General features: G+C 31.4%; 2 protein-coding genes across 2 annotated transcripts; one reads left to right on the forward strand and one right to left on the reverse strand.

Annotated features, from left to right (window-relative positions):
• Positions 1 to 3,585: 3,585 nt before the first annotated feature.
• Positions 3,586 to 6,422, reverse strand: LOC114396855 (APO protein 3, mitochondrial-like). The gene is made up of 2 exons (XM_028359041.1): positions 5,893 to 6,422; positions 3,586 to 5,264 (listed from the first exon to the last, which is right to left on the reverse strand). Exons 1-2 carry the CDS (start codon positions 6,279 to 6,281, stop codon positions 4,370 to 4,372), a joined length of 1,284 nt encoding a protein of 427 aa, XP_028214842.1. The 5' UTR covers positions 6,282 to 6,422; the 3' UTR covers positions 3,586 to 4,369.
• Positions 6,423 to 8,538: 2,116 nt separating this feature from the next.
• On the forward strand, positions 8,539 to 24,021 carry LOC114376654 (ferritin-3, chloroplastic-like). Its single transcript, XM_028334863.1, has 9 exons — positions 8,539 to 8,561; positions 15,136 to 15,222; positions 15,311 to 15,371; positions 15,465 to 15,552; positions 15,688 to 15,717; positions 15,975 to 16,036; positions 16,136 to 16,206; positions 16,306 to 16,340; positions 23,855 to 24,021. Exons 2-9 carry the CDS (start codon positions 15,173 to 15,175, stop codon positions 24,019 to 24,021), a joined length of 564 nt encoding a protein of 187 aa, XP_028190664.1. The 5' UTR covers positions 8,539 to 8,561; positions 15,136 to 15,172.
• The last annotated feature ends 1,103 nt before the right edge of the window (positions 24,022 to 25,124 follow it).

Consider the following 25,124-nt stretch of genomic DNA (forward strand, 5'->3'; position numbering starts at 1 on the left):
AACTATCATATAAGTAATGTGACGAATTTGAGTTTATAAATAAAAAAAAATTCACTAAAATATTAATTAATTTTTCGATAAAAATTAATCATTAACAAAATTAATATATATTTTACATCAATATCTTACACGAATGTCATCAAGTATTCCAGGAAATTGGAAACTGCAGAGGGAAAAGAAGGAAAGCAAAAGCCCTAATAAGTTACAACCAAACAAAAAGCAACAGGGCAGAGTACACATTTTTTACCTAACACAAAAAAAGTACAACAGGGTCGGCCCTAGATGCGGGTAGCGAGCAAAGGCAATTTAAAATCTGAAACTCGACATTGTAAGACTCATCATCAAGTGTGAAACTATTTGTGTTTAGTCCAAAGGAAGAAATTATAAATTGCAAGCACTTCTAGATAGGTAAATGGACACGATGCGTGTGAGTGAAAATGGGGCCAAAACTCTCCTTTGACAAATTGTTGGTTGAGTCACCGACAGGGATATCTAGAACGTAGATTTATTAGCTGACACTCCTTGTCGACTCTGCCTCGTGTTTACCCTCGTCTCATTAAGGTACTCACTACGTACAAACTCCAATCCAAGAGGGAATCGCCATCTTCATCTCAATTTCACACTATACTTGGTAACGTGGTTAATTATTTTTTTTCTAACCATGTTATAATTTTTGGGTGAAGTGGTGATTAACTTTGATTGAGAATTACCAACTTATATAAGATGAATATTTTTCTTCTAATATAATTTATTAAGATCAATTAAGATTTAAACCCTCAATTGCTTAGTTAAAAAATATACATCATTATTACTTGTGTCAATCATTATTGGTGTGATGTACTAATTAATTTACTGTGTCATGACACTTTAATATAATGTGATGATGATAAGATCATTAAGATAAGGTATGCTAACGTCGATCAATCTTTGATTTATACAAAATCATGATTATTATATCCTATAACAACAATAAAAGTATTTATTATAGTGTGATATGATTGGTAAACAATAATATTTTTAACATGTAAGTAGGAGTCTGGTAAAAAAAAGTAATTAGGAGGTTGATTCTTAAGTTAAGTCTATGACTAAAAATTCATAATAATAACTTTAAAATTAATGACAAACGCTAATATTTGTAACAACTTTAATTGCCTCAAATAAATGATATGATGCAAACATAAATTAATAGTCTTCATAATTTGCTATTCACAAAAATAATCTTAATAATTTGCTTAAAAAAGTCTTAATAATAATAATAATAATAATAATAAGTCCACAACACGCATGATTCCAAATGAAATGGAATGTGCATATTTTTCTTTTTTCTATTAAGTAAAGTTTTCAAAACTTGAGGGGCCACTAAATACGAGTTTAATTAATGATGACGCGCGTCTAACACATACCACCGGTGGACCTTATATTTTAACTAGATTAATATTAATATATCAATATAAAAAGGACATATTAATGGCTAAAACATGATGGTAAAATTGAAGATTATAAAAACAAAGTTTTTTACCATAAAATAATAGAAATTGCAATTACAGGAGGCAGAAAAAAATCCCCTCTTTTCTAATTCAACCAAATTATTTTTAATCATTATATAGTATTTTTCTCCAGTGCCCTTTAAGTTGAACTAATTCTGGTACTTCTTGTCATTGACCAATAACATAACCTGAAACTGGTCTCTCTTCCTCTTTTGACCGTTTCTCCTACTTAAATGGTACACAGGTTCGATCTATGAACTCAGCAACAAATGCAGTCCCTGCATTTGACCTGCCTGTATTTGATTCTTTGTGACCCATTATTTGTTTATCCACCACGCACGGACCAAACGAACCACTAATGCTTAGAACATTTGCAAAATTTAAATGGGTTACAAGGGAGACTTGTGTGTAGAGAGAGAGAGTAGAGAGAATTGATTCTGATACACTAACATGTAAATTCAAGAAATGATTAAAAACATTAAACAGAACTTCTGAACAAGAAAAAATATCATTAATTATAATTTACACTTGTAGGGTGAGTAAATCATGCATGAGCGTGGTAAAACCCTAAGAAGAATAATTACCCATGGGTTATGTATACCTGAAATATAGAAGTATTAATAACATTATTTATAATTACAATCGAGTAACCACTTGATAAAATATAATTTAGACATAGGACTCCCATTGACTTGTCTCCAATTGGATATTAATTAAATTATCACCTCCCTTCGTTTGTCAATTTGTTGATTTGTTCTCTTTTATTGCGAGACTGTGACACTTAAAAGAATATACTAATCATCACTTCAAATTTTCATCTGTACTATTGGAGGGTCCCTCATTCATGTATAGTCTAATTTAGGTAGTACGCTCATGAAGGGAACACACACTCTATACTCTATATAGTCTATAATATATATATATATATATACCAATTCATACATTTTGACATATACATTGCATATATAATAAATTAGTATCACAGTTTTCTTGTTAGTGTGTCTCCCTCAGGTGAATTTTCGTAATTAATTCCCAACTAGTCGTTAAACCGTGTCTGCCAACTGCAGCTATAAATCTAGAGGGAGAATTCTGTGACTCTGAATGACGAATTTATTCTACGAGAGGTTTAAGAAATTTCAATTGAACTTTGAAAGAGACCACAGAAATCACGTGAAATAGACGTTATGCATTTCAAAGTCTTCTCCATAATGTGCAAGGAGTCCATTATCTTCTTGGGCCTTGGTCTAATGGGTGACTTGAACTCATTCATAGTTTGATGACATTTATTTATTATTGTATTTTGTACCTTCTATTTTATTTTGGAAAGTTCATTTCAAAATACAAATTTATATTCTAGAAAGGTGCATGATGCAACAGTGGAATTGTAGGAATACTGTAACTGAAGTTGTTTTGTTATCAAGGGGAAAAAAAGAAGAAAAGAGAGTTAAGAATTACTTTTACAAAAATTGTGTTATAGTTAATTTTACGCTTGCAAACAGCTAATAATTATTTCTTTCTTAAATTATACGTTTAAATTTAAATAAATTAGAAAAAAACACTTTTATTTTTATCTGATTAGATGATTTCTTTTTACTTTCAGCTCCACATTTGTTTGTTTATTTACTTACCACCAAGGCACCGATTCAAGAAAATGTTTTAATAATTGACAAAACTAAATGTTGTTTCTTATTAGAGACAACATTAAGATTTATCTAAACAAACATTTATTTTTGTGCTATTAAAAGTCAACACAAGCTTTTAAGATAACACTCTAATTTTAATTAGAAAACTGTCATAGACGATCTAAGTTTGTCTTATAATAATCTCCAAAGTTGTACAATTAAAAATGTTGAAACATTTTTTTATGGCAATCAAATCAGCAGTCATCAAAATCTAATGGTCTGATTGAAAAAGAAAGAAAACGGATGGGAAAAAACACAAATAATGATACTATTTTTTTTGTTGGTAAAAAGTAAAATTGACTCCATTGACAAAAAATATGTTTTTCTTCTATTTTTTCTCTTCGATTCAAATTTCAATTCTTTTTCTTTTTTATTTTCTTTCCTCTCAAACAACCAATGGGTAAAGTAGCTACTGATACATGAAATCAATGTGTTCTCCATTTCAACTAATAAGGGAATGAGAGAACAGAAAAAGGATACTTACTAAAATACAATCCAAAAGAAGAAATAATTAATTAAAATGTATTTAAATATTTAAATATACAATAAAGCAGATGAAAATCTGAAGAAGCTCTGCTGCTAAGAGAAGACTTTGATATTCTGTCAGGAATGAGATGGATCCTACAACAATTTTACCTTTAGCTGCAACAATTGCCCACAAAACAAGTGTCTAGCAGTCTTGTTGAAACTCTTTTCGAATTCCATCACCTATCTTTAAATCCCACAAATATGATGGTTGCGAGAAATTGAGATAAATCAGCTTTTACTTTCATAACTGGTTGAAGTAAACTAAACTTTTCAAGACTATACCAATCGTATGCATGCAATAATTTTGGATTGCAACAACTTGGAGATCAGGTTAGTCTTGATGCCGGCAGCAAGAACCATCATCTATAAGCATTGAAGTTTGGACTAGGTGCTGTGTAGCCTTTCCATAGTATCAAGTCTAGTGTCAACACTATCCCACAAGAAACTGCACAGTTTGTGCTAAATGCAAACCAATTTGGGAACATGATAATGCAATACTTTTTGGACTTCTTCAAGCTGTGTATCTTTTCTGAAGGTAACATAATGTCAGAGAATATAGGCATTACAAACTATATATAGTCAGACAACAGAAAAACTAGCAAAGGACACATAGTCGGTAGTTGATTAAAACTTGAAAGTCCAATATATATGAAGTCCAAAAGTGATGGCATTTTAGGCGACAAGATCGACTTCATCTCGATCAGGGGAAACCACGTCTAATCTCATCATGCTACTATATTGATCAGGAACAGGAGTTCCAGAATGCACACAGAGTTCCACCACAGCTGGAGCCTTCCCATAATATCTCTTTAGATTGTTATTCAGAGCAGGCCCATTCAAATCCTCTACATGCCAGACATAATTGGGAATGACAAGGTCATCTAATGTTGCCTCTTGCCATGCATGTAAACCATTTCGAGACTGATGCTTTGAAGCCTTGCACATTCTCAACTTATGTCCTTTGGGACCAACCTGAACCTCAGGACAATAGCCACAAGTATTCACAGTATACTTCTCCATGATCTTCTTTGCACCTGATGTCATCTCAATCCATGAGTCCAGTGTATGTTTACTTAAATCCCTTAACTTGTTCCTTTCTTCATCACTTAACTGATCCAGATGGCTTATGTTATTCTCCAATAAAATCTGGACCTTCTCTATAGGTTGGGTCAACATAGAGGATGAATTCACAAAAGGTTTGTCATTTTCAAAAAAGTGTTGTCTTTCAGTTTCATCCTCTTTCACAACTGATTCAAAATCTACAATTCTTCCTTCAATACAATATACAGGCTTTGTTCTCCTTTTAGTAGGATATTTTTCAAGGTCCAGACCTGCTTGTATACAGAGTTCAACAATGGCAGGTATACGAGGAACGCTGAACCTTTCATCATGCCCAACTCTTGGCTTACCAACACGATCATAAAGATGATAGCATTTAGGGAAGAAAACCACATCTTGAACACCTCCCCTTGTCCAAACATGAATTGCATTCCGTGAAAAACTCTCTGGTCCAGTACATGTTCGAATTTCATGACCGATATAACCAATGTGGACCTCATTACAAAGCCTGATAAGATAAAACCACCATTAAATGTGAATCCAACAAGTACAAAGCCAATGCAATTGTTGGATTTACAAAACAGTATAAAGCCTAAATCAACAACACATAAATGTTCAAGAATAAAGGTTCTAGTAGCCCTATGTCAACTACAAGATCTATTCGTCATATATCACTGAATGATGCTTCAAATATAATTAATTTAAAGGAACACACACACACACACTCAAAAACACAAAATGCAATCCCGTAAGTTGTGCAGTCCCCAAGTCTTCATACTCTATGATTGTATCTAAATAGAGATTAATGAATGAAGTAACAAAGAAAGGAAGAACCAAAAGGAGCACGTACAATCAACAACATCCAATGTTGCAAAGCAATACTCACAATTCCTATGTATATTTTTTTGATTAAAAAAAAATCACACCCACATAAAGCCTATTATGCAATTCAAACATCAATTTTGCTTACAACATTTCACTCATTCTATGTGAAACTCAATTGTGCAAAACCGGTTAACAACATGACAAAACCTAATTTCTCAATTAGAAGCAACTTATAGGTCAGACATGAGTACTAGTAACTAAAGACTAAAAAGTAACAGCTAAACAAATAACGAATCAGTGAACTCACGTACCGGCAGCGCAAAACGGGAATGACTCGGACGAGTTGACTCAGCCCGAAGAGGAGAGAGCCGCGAGCTTGATAAACGCGACGAGCTACTTCCACCAATTCCGGCACCAACAACCCGTTCTCCGGTGGCTCTTCCAAAACCCTACATGGCTGCGCCTTTCGCGCTTCTCTCTCCGCCTTCGCCCGCTCGATCAGAGCCTTCATCGGCGTCACGTACGGCTTCCTCTCCGAGTTTCTCCGCTTAGGCTTCGGCACGTCGGAGTACGGGAATCCATCGTCGACGGACGCCGCCGGAGCCGGCCAAGTTTCCGACGCGAAGGAGAGGGTTGGGATTAAGCGGTGAGGTAGTCGCTTCAGGAGACAACGCTTCGAAGAGGTAATGGTGGCGCGCATGACTTAGCCGCCGTGCCGGGAAATGGTGTTCTGGACGGAGCGGAGCCACGGCGTCGTTTTGGGGAACGCTGAGTTTCGTGAAGTGACCGGGGTCCATAGAGAGTGGTAAAGCCGTGAAGTGATGAGCCCATACCCAAGTGAATGAGGTTTTTTTGGGTATTGTTAGGTACACCAGCTATATTGCTTGTGCACCCAGCAATAAAACTTAATTCCTAAAATACCCTTAACTGCTTTCTTCTTTCTTTTAAGTTATTTTTTTATGGCAACACATTCATTCATTCATTTTCACGGTTTCTTTTGGTTTTTTCATTGTCATGAGAGGTGCATTGTGTCGCTTCAGTCGAGGTGAAAGTGTTACAGAGGTACGCCGATGGTGGTTTATAACACATCCCATTATCCAAACGTGCATTGCATTCAAATTTGCCGCTTCAGTCAATTACTTAATCCTTATAACAAATACGGATTAATCAATTTGTATGACTTATACAAATTTATAATTTTTTTTAATTAAAAGAAATTTTTAAATTTTTAAATTTTATTAAATTTTAAATATATTAATATGATTGTTATAAAAATTAATGTGTATAAAAAAAATTTATTTGAAATGTAATTAGTATTGTTATTTTAAATATTTTTATATAAGTGTAGTTTGATAACTAATTTGTAAGTATTTGTTTTTATATTTTGAAAATGGTATTAATTGTAAAATAATTTACATTTATAATTTTTGTATAATTTATTTGAGTTATTGTGGTCTAAAATTGGTTGTTTTTTGTGGTTATAATTTCATAAATTAGAATTAAGTTGAATAATATAATTTATTTTAGTACATATGATTAGGTTATAATTTTTTTATCTATTATATGGTTATAATTTTAAGTAGAAAAAGTTGATGATATTGGTTTTTAACATATAGGGTTATCAATTTTAATGTTTTATAATATTATATGCAGTAAAAAATTGCCTAGGGTTTTGTGTGATAGTACATGTATGGTGTAGTTAGGGGTTGTTAACACAATCAAATAAATATACAATGCAAGAAGTGCATACCGTTCATCCACAAGAGATAGTGATATTGAAATGCAACAACTAATAAAGCTTCTTGAACGGGATCAATATATTCATTAGCATAGATTAAAGGATGAAGATGTTGTATGTGATATCTTCTGGTGTCATCTTGATGCAGTGAAGTTATGCAATGTCTGTAATTTGATATTTTTTATAAATAGTACCTTCAAAAACGAACAGGTACAAGCTCTCGTTACTTGACTTCGTTGGTGTGACTCCAACGGGGATGACATTCTCTATTGATTTTGCCTATTTGGAGGGAAAAAGTCTAAATAATGTGGCATGGACTCTAGAACGATTTCAATGTCTTTTTCTAAGACATGATTCCCTCCCTGGAGTTATTATTACCGACAGAGACCTAACACTGATGAATGCAGTGAAAATTGTATTTCCTGAGTGTATCAACTTGTTGTGTAGGTTTCACATTGACAAGAATGTCAAGGAAAAATGTAAATCCCTAGTTGGTCAAAAAAATGCATGAGATTATGTGATGGATGCTTGGGGGAGTTTGGTTGATTGTCCTTCCGAGGATCAGTTCGATGATTGCCTCAAGAAGTTTGAAATTATTTGTTCACCATGGTCAATGTTTGTTGACTATGTCAACCAAACATGGATAATGTCCCACAAAAAAAATTTGTTGAAACCTCGTCGAATAAGGTGATGCACTTAGAAAACACAACAACAAACAGGTATGAAAATTGTCATTTTTTTATTAGGGTTTAGGACTTAATGGATAAAAAATACTTGAATTTGTTTAGTGTTTTTTGTGTATTTCATATGCAAGGTTGAATCTACTCATTGGGCTTTAAAAAGACTATTACAAAATAGCCTTGGAGACTTATGTGGTGTTTGGAAAGCCATGAACAACATGATCATGCTGCAACACACTGAAATTAAGACATTTTTTTAGACAAGTACACATGTGGTAGGGCATGTTTTTAAAGTTACCTTATACAAGAGACTACTTGACATAGTATCAATGTATGTGTTAAATCATATTGCTATTGAGTTTGAGCGTGTACATTATGCTGACAAAAATCCTTCTCGTTGTGGATGTGTCGTGAGAACTACTCACGGTCTTCCATGTGCATATGAGCTATCCAAAGATATTGTTGGTACTATACCACTTGAGACAATTCAAATGTTTTGGTGGAGGCTAAGTTTTTCAGACCAAGGGTTATTTGAGTCCCAAGTGAGCATAACCGAAGAGATGAAAATCATATCCAAACAATTTGAAGAGTTTGGTGTTTGTGGAAAAGTTACTTTAAAGAGTAAACTTTGGGAAATTGCTTACCCTGATCTACACTATATGTGTCTTCTTCCAGAAAAGGTCAACACCAAAGGTGTTTAAAAAAAACCGATGAACAAACATCAAAGATCAACAAAGTGTGATCTGTCTTACTGGGAGTATGTTGATGCTTTACATTCTATGCAAAATAGTAATTCTTCAATCAAACGTAGTGCATCATCATCTGACCAAGCAATTCCAAGAAGGACTATGCCGATGTTGGATCAATTTCATCTGTGAATTCATGATTCCGTTGAAAACATTGTCTATGTCAAAGTTGATGGTAATTGTAGATATCGTGCAATTGCTACCTTATTAGGTATGAGTGAAGATTCATGGTCTTTGGTGCGCAACCATTTGCTTAAAGAACTTACCAAATGATCTGATGAGTATATCAACCTCCTTGATGGCATAGACATGTTTGAGGAATTAAAAGAGGTCCCTACTTGTTGATGGATTGTCCATGGTATGTAATTTATGTTATTTTTTTGTTTAAAATTTAGTTTAAATAAATGTAATAATAACTGTAACATGTAGGTTACCGTGGATAAGTGGATGAATATAATCGACATGGTATATGTCATTGCATCAAGGTATAATGTCATCCTTGTTTCTCTGTCTCTCCAACAAAGCATGACATTTTTTCTTCTTAGAAGTCAACTACCAACAGATTCTTCTGTGCATCGCATAATATGTATCAATCATGTGTATGACAATCACTTTGTTAAGGTAGATTCATCAAAATCTTGTTTTTTACTTTATGAAATTAATTGTGTCATAATAACTTGAAATTGTTTGTGCATGTGTAACACGTTTATTTAATAGACCATTGTTCCTTACCGCCTCTAGCTTTGTTATGGTCTAGAAATTGTCATCCTTAGGCAAAGCAGTGATCAACTCCATATATTAGTAGAATGCAACAATACAAAAATTTGATGATGTTGAAAACAGACTATGTTGATTTAAGTGAACAGTGAAGATTTAGGTACTTCTGTAATTGTCATGTACTACAATAATATACAACTGTTTCATTGGAAATTCACATAATTATGTATATACTTTACATTCAAATGGTTTAGGGTTACTATAATACCTAGGGTTTAGTGTTACGCGCGTTATTAGGGTTAATTGTTACATGCAAACCAGGGTTTAGTGGTACATAAAAAAAAAGGGTTTTGTCGACTAGGGTTAATTCGAAACTTATTAAAAATTTTGTTACATGTGGAATATAGGGTTTGTGGTTTAATTCATGACCTATGATATAAGTGGTTCGATAGTAATATAAAAAATATTTCAAATAAAATTGGTAAAATAAAAATGTTGTCAAATAAAATAAAATGATAAACATTGTCTACACATTTCCTAAAAAATTATAAATGTCTTCATGCGTCTTTTATGCACCGCCTTCGTCACGACCGCACATATACATTCTGATCCGCAGCCACACCTCTAGCGATCCTTATGCAGTCTTCCATTACATAGTATATTTTTGTGCCTTTAGTCATTATCCTTAGGTTGAACAACCGCTTTAAACTTTCAGTTATTGCTTGGCAAGCCTCCTATGACATTCACAACAATGGATAAGGTTTATACATATTGCATGTTTAAATAAAATAAAATTCAAAGTAAGATGAATATATATGTTACCACTGAAAGTTGAGGCTGCTCCACATGAGAATGTGCATGTGCAAGTGCTTTCTCCATAGCTGCTGTCGCCACCAGGTACTGAAGAATATCTGGTTCGACATATGTGTCATCTTGCACGACAGGTAGATGTCTGACTAGATCCTCAAGCTGTGTCGGCCTCATGAAGGGATGCGAAATCATGTAAAACTAGTCGATGTAGTTTGATGCACATTATCCAGGTACAACACAAATCTGACCCACCGGTGCAAGGTATTTAGAGAAGTGCATCCATCTGTCGTCAATATCTTCTAAGCATAATCTTGAACCTGGAGAGTGTGGAGGAATAGTCTGAACATACCCAAACTATCGCACAACCCTCTATGGTCGGTGTATGACAACAATGGGACCCCATCGGATATGTCTGGAAAAACAAGAAATTAGCTTGAATTCTCTAACTGCAGGTTGGTCACCGTAAGGCATCTAGTAAACAACATTAAACGTCAATCAATCTAGAAGCTTCCAATATGTCGACATTGGTAATGCTTTCCCAGAGGTCCTACGGTAGGCACGTGGTTTCCTTTCATGATAGTCTTCAGCAATAATAGTCTCAGCAACAGATGGAAAATGCTCATAAATCCAACACTACACATATTTTTAAAACAAAAAAAATCAAATCAATATAATAGTCAACATCAAAGAACAAAAAAAATTAAACTCAATTATAATTACTTGTAATAGTGATATATCCAACAAGTTGTATGCCGCTGCTCTTAGACGTACCATTCAAATTATCGTACATATGCACTAGGGCGACAACTCCCACTCTAAGTGAGGTCTCGAAAGGCATCCAAAAACACCACATGCGCATGTGTTGCACTCTTGTTAGCAAAAAGTGTGCAACCTAGCAAATGCAATAGATAAGCTCGAGCTACTACAGTCCAGTATGTGACATCACATTTGCTAGATAAATGTCTCGTCGCCATGATAGTCGTACATATGCCTCATGACATTGTACTGTCTCAGCTCTGGCTTCATCTGCACTCACTTCAAGTAATTCCATTAACAACAACACCACTTCGTCAACATGAAGAGATCGAAGCTATGGAAGGCGCCTATGATTGGCAGATGAAGCAAAGAGGCCACATCATCGAGGGTGATGGTCACCTCTCTTATAGAAAGATGGAAACTGTTAGTTTCCTTATGCCACCTCTCTGTAAAAGCCGATATAAGTCCCCGATTGCCAGTGTCTAATGAACATGCGATCAGAGGACTTAATCCTGTGACAATAACTAATCCTTTAATCTCTGCAGCAAGCCTCCCGAATTTCTGAACCTTCCTTCCATGGGAGGATAACTTCAATTCAAGACGTTCTTAAAAAAATTAAATAATTTTAACAACAATAACAAATACTTATTGAAGTATAATTTATTTAAAAATATAAATACCTCTCTATTCCAAAGAATGACTGCAACATGATCAGCAAAGCTAGTCAGAACTGAGGTGTCATGCGGCCCGCCTAGAAAACCTTGGGCATCAACAACTGTTTCTTAAGGCTATTGGAAGACCTCATCAACTGCGTCATCCATGTGATGATCATCCTCAACAACAGGGGTAGCTTCCCGTTGCCTACATGCGAATGCTATGGGCCTTCGCCTCTTGAGAGCTTCATCTGAATCACGATTATCTTTTCTCCCAGAACTCTTCCTATAACTCTGTCCAAAGCCCGACTCAAATATCTGGTTCTAACCATAATCTACACATTTAAACCATCATAACAGTTTATGTCAAAAATCAAACAATACTTCAATCAACTACTATTTAATAATTCATAAATAAAAAATTATTATTTTTATATATTTTCAAAATCTATTTTTAATTAATTATTTGTAATCAAAATAACTTCTTTATTAAAAACCAACTTAGAAAAACACTATAATTAGTTAATTAAATAAAATAACAAAAAATATGTCTCCTTGCCTTTTTTTTACAAAATAAACTAATATATAATAATTATAAATATATTTATAATTAAAAAATAATCAATAAATATTTCAAAACAAAAATGAAAATAATCTATTTTTTTATTATAATAGATTAACTATTTAAAAACAACATTCTAAATAATGTATTTATAATTAAAAAAACAATAACTATTTAAAAACATAATTCAAAATAATATATTTTAATTTTAAAAAAACAATAACTATTTCAGAACATAATTCAAAATAATGTATTTTTAAATAAAAAATAACTATTTTAAATCGAAATAATATATTTATAATTAATAAAAAACAACTATTTCAAAACAAAAATAATAATAATATATTTATAATTAAAAAACAATAGATATTTAAAAACAAAAATAAAATTAACATATTTACAATTATAAAAACAATAACTATTTAGAAACATAATTCAAAATAATCTATTTTTATTTTTTAAAAATAACTATTTAAAGAAAAGAAAAATAATATATTTATGAATAAAAAAACATTAACTATCAAAAAATAAAAATAAAATTAATATATTAATAATTAAAAAATAAATAAAACATACGGATTATCTAATTCGTATGCGTTACATGAATTTGAAACGCAACATATCAGCACGGTGGAAACGAAAAAAACCTTACCTCAAAGTTGGAAACAACACGACGGTGGTAGAGACAGTCTGAACGGAGGCAATGGAGGCTAAGGACGACGGCAGCGGGGCAAAGAAAATGCATAGATGCAAGAGGAAGAAGCTTCGTTGCGGTAGCGACGTACGAACTAAACGAGAGAGCCTGACTTTTTAAATTTAAGTGAAGGACATTTTTGTCACTTCACTTAAATTGTTTGATGCACAAGTAATGGTGCTGGTGCACCTAACAACACCCGATTTTTTTGGGTTGTTGAAATTGGATTTGGGACCAACATTGTAGTCTTTATGTTAACCAAACAATTATATAAAAACGTCTCATGTTGATGCAGACTTTGATATTTTTAAATTAATTAAAATACATATTATACTTTGATAGAAATCATTCTTAATCGTTGTGTCTTTTTTTTTTTTCATAACAAAATGATAAAATGGAGAAAAACTAAATGAAGAAAAACTTTTAATACTATAAGATGTCAATCACATATTGAAACTACCAATAGAAATTCACCTAAAAGAATTTTGCACAAAATCATGAGTCACAAATAGTTTCATCTAATTACAACTGCTTAACTAGTCTCCCGGTGCCATTAAATCTTCACAGGAGAGTTGCCCACCCAATCAAGAAAGGGACGTAATGAGATTCAAACCCAAACTCATGAAAAAAAAAATATGAAAAGTTCATTTTGATGAAATAATTTGTGTAAGAATTATCATTCTTTTGAAAGGAAATCTTCTTCTACTTGTAACCCAAAACTTATCTATCCGAAGTGAATCCTTCTATTTAGACAAGTCAAATGTTGTTCATGCCCGGATGAGAATGAATTAGTCTTGCTCAACACCTTTTCTTTTAAAGCCAATAAGCTAATAGCGTTTCATTTAAGATAAGTGAGCTTCATGATTTCTTGTTTTCCTGCTATTAGTTAGTTAGTCCTTTTCTGATTTCTCTCATTGACATTTGGCATGGATGCTAGTTTTGCATAGTTATTACGATGACACTATCAATAATAAATATAATGGGGTGCTTCAGAAATTATAAAGTTTGAGTTTGAAACAAAAATAACAACTCCTCCTCTTCTTCTTCTTCCACTTCGGAGGAATAATAGCAAGGTTATAAATGAGAGAGGAAAAAGTGAATTCATAACTAGAGAATCTTATTGTTTCAGAATTATCGTTAGTTAGTATCGAACAATCGTTCCGATGAATCAATTCACTTCATAAATAAAGTCAAATTAATCTGAACGGTCAATTATTCTCCAATTACTAGTATTAGTACCAGCACACTTCACGTTCGGTTGCACAATTTGCTCCAACCCATTCTTGTGTTTCTTTCCACCTTCTTCTAACTTCATCAGAGAGCTTCTGAATCTTTCTGACCATGCTCTTGGGAAGTTCTTCATCCATCTCTGTCTCGCTCTCAGATAGAGCAAAACTTGTTCCTTCTCTGTCTTCCTCTGCACCCTTTTTGAATTCTCTGAATAGTTCTTTATGATGTGAGATTCTCCAAGAGAAATGTGGGTTGTGGGGTTGTGGCTAAGGCCTCCAAGGAAGCTTAGAAACAACCCGTTTTGGGTATAGCGTTTGAACCTTTTTTGAGGAAGTGAAAAAAGAGCTTCTTGACATTCTCCAAGACAAAATAAAGAACCTTTATTTTGCTTTTGTTGGCATGTAGGCTGGATATCTCACATCAACTAGTTTTTTTTTTGTTGTTGTGAAGGCATCGACTTAGTAGTAGTGATACAACTAAAACAGAGTATGTAAGTGAGATGCAAATTCCATCTTATACAAACTGTTTTGTATGGTTGAGTTACACCATAATTCACATTCTAAGAAAATAGCACATCAGGCCGGCTGCATGTGTGTCAACCCTTACCATGGTATGTTTTGGTGATGAATGATTGTGGAAAGACTATTTTGGTGATTAACGAGCTAAAACTTTAATTTTGACCAAAGAACAACACTAAAAAAAACCCTATGAAACTAAATCTAAGTTATATATATTTTTTATGTTGTGTGAGGGTTAATTTGAGTTACTCTGTAGAGAAATTCTATGGTACCCTTAGAAATTTAAGGGTTTGGTACTAAGAAGTTCTCCATCCATATCTCTCTTTAAACACATTCAATTATTGGTCCCAAAAACAATTGTACTAAAATCTTTACAGTTCTCTGGGTACTACAGCAACTCTCTATAGTTCATGCAAATGTCTTATGCTATTTTTTCTTTTTCTTTTGATACAACGTGGAATACAATGTCTCCTACGTGTATCATGCCATGTATGCCTACTTCGACAGAGACAATATTGCTCTGAAGGGATTGGCCAAGTATTAGCCTCGAAAATCTCATGTTCTTTTGTAATTAATTTGAATTTTATTATGACAAATGCCTGTAAATTACAATTTTTTTTTTCAGATTTTTCAAGGAATCAAGTACGGAGGAAAGACAGCATGCTGAGATTATGATGGAATATCAGGCATTTTGCTATATCATTGATTATTATATTTCATACCAATAATTTTCTAGCATTCTTTTCGCTAATTATTTTCATTGATGATGATATTTCCAGAATAAAAGAGGAGGCAGGGTTCAGCTGCAGTCAATGCTGATGCCATTTTCAAAATTTGATCACGCAGAAAAGGGTGATGCATTATATGGTAAGTTGTAACAAACATCGAACTTCTAAATTTGTTTTCTTTTTACCTTGGTTTTCTCTTCCTTGATGAGTGCTTTTTGTTCTATTATTTGTGAATTTGGAGGGTTTCTCTAATTATACTTGCTATATTTCGCAGCAACGGAACTTGCATTGTCTTTGGAATGGAGCTTCTAAATTTACAAAGGCTTCTTATGTATTTGCGTATGATGTAAATATAAACAAAAAACAAGTTCAATTGTTAAAGTGCGCGTACGCCACTTCTATAGTTCTACTTTCTCAGTATTTTTGTCAATTCAACTCAAACCCTCTAATTCCACTGCCTCCCTTATACACCAATGGAATTTTTCAAGTGTCTTACTGTTTTCTTTATCTATACTGTATGACAATAACTAGGTTTTTATTTTTGTTTCACTATGCAGTTAGCAAATGAAAACAATGACGTTCAATTTGTTGACTTTCTAGAAAGCGAGTTTTTGGTTGGTCAGGTAAATCAATGTCAAGTGTGATTCTTTCCATTGCTGTCAAGAGTAGTTGAGTAGCATGGGAAAAAAATTGTTCTCATTAATTTCTTTTTGTTGCATAAGGTGGAAGACATTAAAAAGATCTCAGAATATGTGGCTCAGTTAAGAAGAATGGGCAGAGGACATGGTAATACGTTAATTACTTGCGCCTTATAAACCAAAGGGTTGATTCATATTTCATATACTTGGTAGTGAAATTAAAGTATTTTTTTAATTTTTGGTGGACTTGCAAGTGTTTGGCACTTTGATCAGATGCTCCTTAATGGAGGTGTAGCTCCATGATATTTATCTACAACATTGCCTACTAGCATTTAAGCAGAAAACATTTATGCCGATGAACTCATACATATTTTCACCAATAATTGTCCTAGTTTCTTTTTCTATTATTATGTGAAATGTTAGTCTAGTCAAATTAGTTAGGTTGGGGTTAGTTTTCAACTTGAGTAAACCTTGAATCTCAGTAAATTTGAGGCTTCTGATTGTGCATAAATGTGTTTAATTATTTAAACAAAGAAGCTATGATAAAAAAGATATGATGGTATATATATTACTCCGATCTTAGATGATTGTCAATGCCAAATGCAAACTAATGAAGCTATTCATTGAGTATGAACTCACAATCTTTTACTAGCTTATATATGTAGAAAATCCAAGTAGAGGTTGCTATAATTATAACCATCATGCCTCACGTCTCAACACTGCCCCCTTCAATGATGTTAAACGATGGAAAATTCTAAATGACGATCACTTCAAGTGCAATTTGAATGGTTCACTTACAATTTATAAACTCCGACAAACCAATGCAGTAAGATTGCTAAAGGTAAATTTTAGTATTGTAGTGGAAATTTGCATAGTTAATCTGAAAAAAATATAAAAATAACTGTATGTAAATGACCAATTTTTATTCTAATGACACCATGATTTTTTTCATATTATATATGATTAATGGTACATTGAGCATTGTTAAAATACTACATAATAACTAATATTAGTACATCTTTATAACGTAGGGGTTTCTCTAATTCATTACCGAGGTAATGACAGTAAAAAAATTAAATTAGATACGGAGGTACCTTGAATCGTGAAAGATGAGTGAAACATAGCATACAGAGTCTTGGAAAATCTTCAATTATATTGGCCATAGTAAAAGTATCTGTTTATCATAAAATGAGCAAAGTAGGGGAAGAAAGAGATTTGAGAGATTTAGTTAAAAGTTGTTGATTGTTAAGACTTTGACAAGTGCACCAAATCGTTACAAGTAGTAAATCTCGGAAGTCCGAGTATCGTGTCCACAGGGATTTTATTGCATTTATTAAATACTCCTCAATTTGTAAGTGAAAGTGAAATAGTAAAAACAAGAATAAAAGTAGGAATAGAGTGCTATCACAAACAAATAAGTAAAAAGGAAAAAATAATTGATAAAAATGCCAAGACCAGACAAACCCAATTGGCCTACGATGCATGTAAATATGATATTCAATTATCAATGAAATGATATTAGTTCTACCCACATCTGTTGACTACTTGCCCCTGATGTCTCAGGTTGGCAAGCCTATTTTAACTACCTATCTCCCAAATGCCTTTGCGAAGATTCAATAATTAAAATGCATTAAGATTAAATTCTAGATATTGCTTAAATGCATGGGCAGTGAGTTATCATTCTATGCCTAGCAATGCTAACCCAATGATTCTTTTCTTTAGATGTTCTATTAGGCGTTACCCTTTCCCAAGCGTATAACCCCTAAAACTGATGCATGCATTGAATCTTAAATATTTATTGGGAATTACCCTCTTCCGAGCGAATAAAACCCAAAAAGAGATCTAAGAATGAATGCAAGAATAAAAGAAAAGAAATAGAACAGAAAAACCTGGAATAAATTCCTTTGCATTGATAACTCTTCAAGCTCATTGTACATCGTTGGCTTTTTAGGCCTGCCAGGCCCTAGCTAGGGGATTAGCCACTCATGGCCATTGAGGGCTTACAACTGGGGATGAAAGAAAAGAATAGGGCTAATAAAACAAAGAATATATAGAGAGAGGAAAGAAAACTCCGGTTTGAAGGACTGAGAGTAGTGCTCTGAGACGGGATGAAGTTTCCTTGGGACTGCCTCTCTATTTATAGTTGCTGAAGTGGGCTCATGGGCCTTCGTAGTCGCGCTCAGCGCCACACCTCGCGCTTAGCGCGTTCAGATCGTGCGCTGGGCGCGCCATGCACGCTGGGCGCGCCATGCACGCTGGGCGCCTAGCTGGGCTTAGCGCGCGTAACGGTTTTTGCCTTTGTGCTTAACGTCACGCTCAGCGCCTGTAGTTGCTCGCTTAGCGCCTGATGCGCGCTTAGCGCCCCTATTGGGCTGGGCCTGCTTCAGAATTTCTTCTTTTTCTTCCTTTCTGTTGCTACTTTTGCTAAATGTATCCTCATTTTTCACATCTGCAACCAAAAATTCAATTTAATTAATTTTCTCAACTTTTAATCATAAATAACTGCTAAATAATTAATTTTAAGCCAAAATTTGACTATTTAACTCCTATAAATTCACAATTATTTAGCAGTGATCATTGATACATCTCAGTAATAGTCTAATATAGATGGAGTTCAAAAGTCAGTAGACACTGAAGAATTCAGACATATGCTCTCACCTTTGAAATCACTTTAATAAGGAGCTTAATCTATTATAGACACATTTGCATTATAAGTCTAAATAGCTAATATTATTAGTTAAAAATTTAAATGCTAATTTCGTAGTTAATATTAATAATTAGCCAGTATTAATCTACAAATTCTAACAGATAGATCATACATGATGCTATTAGAAAAGTAGAAATTATGCATACTGTTCAAGTCTAAGGTTAACTTGTGAAGTAACTCCCAAAATAAGGATACAAAATTGAAAGCTAAATCAGAAACTCTATTGAGGTTACACTAGAATTAAAAAGAGCAAAATGAAGATGAACTCCATTGCATTCTATGGAATCATTAACTCGCCTCATCAACTCGAAATTTTGGTTCTCATAAGTCATAACCAAGGAAAAGGGAACAAGGGAAATAATTGGAATGATGGAAATGGGTATATGGTGTGCAATGTGCATCACGAGTCACGAAAATTCTTATTCAAAAACATCATAATAGCTAGAGAAAATTGATTGCGAGGTGGGAAAGTGAAAATAGACTTAAATTGAAATAAGAAAATTGGTTACAGTGCCCACGCGTGGCTTAGAATATTCTACTAGACCATTAGCTATCTTTTTATAAAATGGACAAGCATGGCTGCTGAACGATTTTTGTATTTTAAATGTAACTTAATTATGGTTTTAGTTCTAAAATTTATGATAAATCTGGTTTTATCTCTCAAATTTAACAAGGATCATTTTAGTCTTTAAATTTAAAAATAAATAAATAAATTAGTTCCTTAAGTTTAAAAAAAAATGATTTTAATCTCTTAAATTTATTATTTAGAGATTTTTTTTTTGAAACAGTCATTTTAGTCCCTAAAAAAACTAAAATATAATATTTTATTTTTCAAATTTAAGTGATTAAAATGATTTTTTTTTTTTAATTAGAAAACCAAAATCAAATTCACTCTAAATTTCAGGTACTAGAAAAACATAATTAATCCTTCAAAAATTTCCTAAATGAGTTACGTTTGTGAATATCCAACATTCCGTTTGTGCCTTTTTACGGGAATCTTTTGCATCGAGAATGAAAGCTGATTTGACAAAGAGAAATATTGTGCACGAAAACAGAGAAATTTTTGCTTAAGAAGCCACGGGGACGGATCAAGAAGGGATGAACAAGGTCTCGAGTTTCTACTCTGTTATAAAATTATATATAATTAGTTATATTTGATATTTTATTGTAATGATTAATATAAAATTATGTAAAATTAATTGTGTATTTGTTATTAAAATAATAATTATTAAATTATCATTATTTAATATACATTTAATTTTAATTTTATGTGAAAATTATTTTTTTTAAAAACTATTATTTATTAAAAGTTAAATATTTAAATAATTATAAAGGAAGAAAAAAAATTCAGTTTCCTTTATAAGGTTTTGGGTCGTTCCTGCTACAGGCATGCAGCTACCAGTCATTTTATGCATGGGCTCATGCTCATTTTCTAAATTAATATATATATATATATATATATATATATATATTAAAAACCGATATTTTAAAATTGAATTAGTGATTCAACATGTAAATGTACTGATTTAAGATTTAAGATTCAAAGATTTAACTGGTTTTATAGTTTTTAATACTATATAATACATTAAGTAATAAAATAATATAAAATTTTAAAAAATAAGGATTTAAAAAATAAAAATTAATATAAATGACGTACTAAATTATATGATTATAAGATAAAATTAATAATCTTTTAAAATATAAAATTAATAATCTTTTAAAAATATAAAATTAATAATATTTAAAAAATAATTGATACTTAGAAGAAATATTTAAATATGTACTTTCATTTGTTTTAAAAATATTTTGGATTATAAATTAAAAAATAAAAATTTGAAAAAGACCACTTCAAAAACCATTTTATTATACTTGTATATTGTTCAAAAGTCATTATCCAATCCTTTCTACTAGGGGTGAGAATAGGTCAGGCTAGGCTTGAAAAGGTCTGAGTCTAGCCTACGATGAAATTTTGAGACATAAGCCTGATCTATAATTTATTAAAGACTTTTATTTTGACCTAACTTGACCTTTTTAAAAGTCTAGTCTGGCCTGATAGTTTTTTTAAAAGTCTTCTTCACATTAAATCTTTAGTATTCCTTCATGGAAAAGAAGGAGAAACGCTAGTAGGCTTTCACAACTAAGAAAGAATATATGCATGGAAAATAAAAGGTAAGGTTTTGAAATTTTACCTCTATTAAAGCTTGAAGTGGAAAAGATATGAGTTTTGTTTGCTATGGAATAAGAACTAATAGGAAAGTTAAAAGGAAAAGGAAACCTAATAGAAGAAAAAAAACGTGAATAGGAAGCCAATAAAAATAATGAGAAATATAAAGGAACACATGATTCACACCTAAATTGTAATTAAAGTCTTATTTGATTATAGGAATGAAAGTTATGGAGCACTAATGTATAATCAAAGTCAGCTAGTTCCAAAAAAAATATTAATTGTACCCAAAAAATAATATAAGTATATATTGATATCCAAAAAATAATATAAGTATATATACATATATATAGACCGGTCTATCAGACTTATAAGACTTTTTAATAAGCCTAAACTTGATTTATTTAAATTAATAAATTTTTAAAAAAGCATGAGTCTAGCCTTTTAGACCCAGTAGACCGGTGTGACCTATTCTCACTCCTACTTTCCACAAACATTTTGACCCTTCTGATAGCTGGTGTGTTTTTCCAAGTTAGTGTTTTCAAACACTTACATTAACAGCTAGCATGTAACAGTAAACCTGTTTATACAAGATCAACAACGATATTAGACACACACGCAAAACTCAATGTTTGTGTACAATTACAATTTTTGAAGATGAGTACAGATCATCATACATGCATGAGAATCACACAATTTTTAAAAAGAAATTTCTTGTACGTAGTCAAATGAGGACGTGGAAAGTATACAACTGGAAGGATTGACCACCTATATATCCCACACCTAATTGGTTGTAAACCATCGCGCACTACTTTATTAATCATGAGAAGTTAAAGTTATTTCCTAGTTTGATCTCCACTTCACTCACATCTTATAGTGCTTCACTTCACTCACTTCCTATGCGTCTATGTCATTTATAATAATATAATTAAGCATCTATATGCGAAAACATTGTATAGTGCCCGGTTTAATTGTAAAATATAATCATTAATGATACCATTAAAAGAGAACAAAAGAGAAAGAAAAAGAGTAGTACAAAATATAACTAATGATATGATGAAAAAATAAAAGTATAGTGGTTTATTATAAATTAACTGTTGCACAAGCTAGTTATTGTATAAATAATATAGTTCTTAGAAATATTACATTAGCGTGATTATTACTTCTCAAGTTACTTCTGTAGTTTGTAATAAATTTCAACGATAAATAGTGTATTAGAAATATTACATTAGAGTCATTATTACTTCTCAAGTCACTTCACCTTTTCCGGCACGTAGTGCATTGCTTCTAGCTCTTAAAATACAAAATACAACCAAGCGAAATTTACAGTTCAACGTCAACATTCGTTGATACTACTTTTCAAATGGACACGTGCATGCGTATAATTATTTTTTACTTAAATAAGTTTTCCAAAACTAAATGATTTCTAGATTATTATCTAAAATTTATTTATTTTTGCAACTAAGTATCTAAAAAAATTTATATTTCAACTTATTATTTTGGTGTGTTTTCTTTTAATTTTATCCGGATATTAAATGTAAGCATAACTCTTTAATTTTATCTTTAATATTATCTTATTAATCTAGTTCAGTTGGTCAAATATAATAAATTGATAGGTGAGTTATTTTAAATAATATTTTTTTGTTCCTACCAATAAAAAGATCTTATTAATTTAATGTATTTCTTATTTTGAATGAGGAATTATCTTTAAAAAATAAATAGGATAAAATTTCTTAAGTCTATATAAAAGTAAATTACATACATCAAGTTATTTTAATTAATTTTTAATTTTTTTGACAAGTTTACAAATTTATTTGATCAAATAAAAGTCTTTGAAAAATGAGTTTTTCTTATTTGCTTATAAGATTTGTTTTTAAACCTAACTTAAATTTATGATTATCATTTTTATTTTTATTTTCAATAAAATAATAAAATTTATCATTTATTATTTTATCTAAAATTAAATTATTTATTTTGATAAAAGTCTTCCTTATCATTTGTTAACTAATTTTTTTTTCATATTGACTTAAATATATTTTTCAAATCTAGAAAATAGGTTGTTTTCAAATTACTACATAAAAATTCATTTTTTTTATCAAAAAAACTACTTAAATATTTTTTTGTTTTAATTTACTACCTGTCGTTAATCTCTCTCTCCGTTACGATGATGTGATAATAAGATGTGATAACGTAACACTTTGTCATCATCCAACAAAAGAAGACCAACGACATGTATTAAATTAAAACATATTTTTTTCATATACTTAGTTGAAAAAAATAAATATTATGTAATAATATAAAAACAATCTATTTTTAGTATAAAACCTTAATTAAATCATTATTTTTTATCATAAAAATTAAAGAAAAAAAAGTATAAAAAAATTTATAATATTTACGCATCTTACTTATTTTAGTTAGACAACCTCACCATTATAAACATGTTTAAATATTAACGTATCTTCCTCTTATATATATATATATATATATATATATATATATATATATATATATATATATTCAAATTAAGGAAAGCAAAAATACCTTGTTTCCTTGGTTAGTTTGTGATCATTCGTGATTAGATTTTGAAATGGTGGGTAATTCCTTACCTTGTGCTTCGTGCAAGTTGTTGAGACGTCGTTGCTCCTAGGATTGCATCTTTGCTCCTTATTTTCCTTCCAATGATCTCCAAGTTTGCCATTGTGCACAAGGTCTTTGGCTGCAGCAATGTCACCAAAATGCTAAAGGTCATTTTAATATCTAGTTTCTCATAAGCTAAAAGAATTTCATTGAGATAATAATCAACAATTTACAATATCTAATTAGCTTACGTTGAATAGTATTAAGTAGCATGGCTAGCTCAGCGTAGTTCTAGGTAGTGTATCCTATATATAATTAATCTGTTTGTGTATTTTACTTTTCTATATGTATGCAGGATCTTCCAGTTCACCAAAGAGAAGATGCAGTGAGCAGTTTAGTGCAAGAGTTACAAACCCCGTGTATGGTTGTGTTGGAATCATATCTTACCTAGAAAGTCAAGTTTCTGAGTTACAAAAGCAGCTTGCGGTAGCTCAGGCAGAGATTCTTAGCATGCAAATGTAGGAAGAGCCTAGCTTTACCCACGCTGATATATATCAGGATGACAAATTGTTTCTCTATATGTGTCAAATATCAATAGTAACTACGAAATGTTTTTCTCATTGTTTTCTCCTCTTCCCACCTCTTGCTATGTATGTATTCAAAGTATGTGAAGATGAGTGTTTGAAAATTTGATTTTAAATGAAATTTATTTTAGTTAAATTTAATTTTGATGTATATAATTGATATGTTTGGAAACGTGATGATCACCGTGGAAATATATGATAACCTGAAAGTAATGGTGAAAGATGAGACAACATAATTTTCTTGGATCATCCTAAGGGAACATTGCTCATAGATATTCTTTAGAATATATATATATATATATATATATATATATATATATATATATATATATATATATTTTAGAATTAGATAATTACGTGATATTTTTATTAGTTATCTTAATTATTATTATATTAAATAATCTAATTAGAGTAATCTTGATATTTTTATTGGAATAAAATAAAATTAGCTCAAAAAGTTAGATTCTTAATTACCTTCCCATAAGAATTCTTTTTGAAAAATCTAGATAAAAACATTCTTGAAAAAAATCTTTTCCAGGACTACTTTTTTTTAAAAAAAGATATATCGAACATGAGAAACAATAACTCCCGATACAAGATTTCCAAAAAACTAAAAAATTATTCTCTACCAAATTTGTCCTAAACTCAAAGCCATCAAAATGGATTAATGCACTCCATTGGGCCAAACCTATATAAAGCCCATAAACTATATATATAAAAAAAAAAAAACTTATCGTCCAGTATGTTAGAACCAACCCATGAGCCTTGAATCTTAAAAGTTACCTCACTTTTTAAAAAAGTTTTAAATTTCCTCTATTAATTATAAATCTCTCTTACAAAATAGTACATGAAAAATAATATATTTATTTATAATATTTTAAAAAATTATATTGGGACTCAAATTATTATTATTTATATGAACAATTATTATAAAAATTATATTTAATTTCTCATTTATACTTCTCCATTCTTGTACTTTTTTATGTTTTGATTCTTATATTTAGAATATATGTTTTACTTGATTCATTTTTTATTTTACTA

This window comes from Glycine soja, chromosome 2 (genome assembly GCF_004193775.1).
Source record: "Glycine soja cultivar W05 chromosome 2, ASM419377v2, whole genome shotgun sequence".
Taxonomy (NCBI): Eukaryota; Viridiplantae; Streptophyta; class Magnoliopsida; order Fabales; family Fabaceae; genus Glycine; species Glycine soja.

Excerpts from the sequence above, each read along its gene's own strand:
- LOC114376654 (XM_028334863.1), top strand. The coding sequence starts at position 15,173 with ATGTATGCCTACTTCGACAGAGACAATATTGCTCTGAAGGGATTGGCC. Across the intron at positions 15,372-15,464 it reads AGATTATGATGGAATATCAG|AATAAAAGAGGAGGCAGGGT; the intron begins GCATTTTGCTAT and ends TGATATTTCCAG. Across the intron at positions 15,553-15,687 it reads AAAGGGTGATGCATTATATG|CAACGGAACTTGCATTGTCT; the intron begins GTAAGTTGTAAC and ends TATATTTCGCAG.
- LOC114396855 (XM_028359041.1), bottom strand. The coding sequence starts at position 6,281 with ATGCGCGCCACCATTACCTCTTCGAAGCGTTGTCTCCTGAAGCGACTA. Across the intron at positions 5,265-5,892 it reads ATTCCCGTTTTGCGCTGCCG|GCTTTGTAATGAGGTCCACA; the intron begins GTACGTGAGTTC and ends TTATCTTATCAG.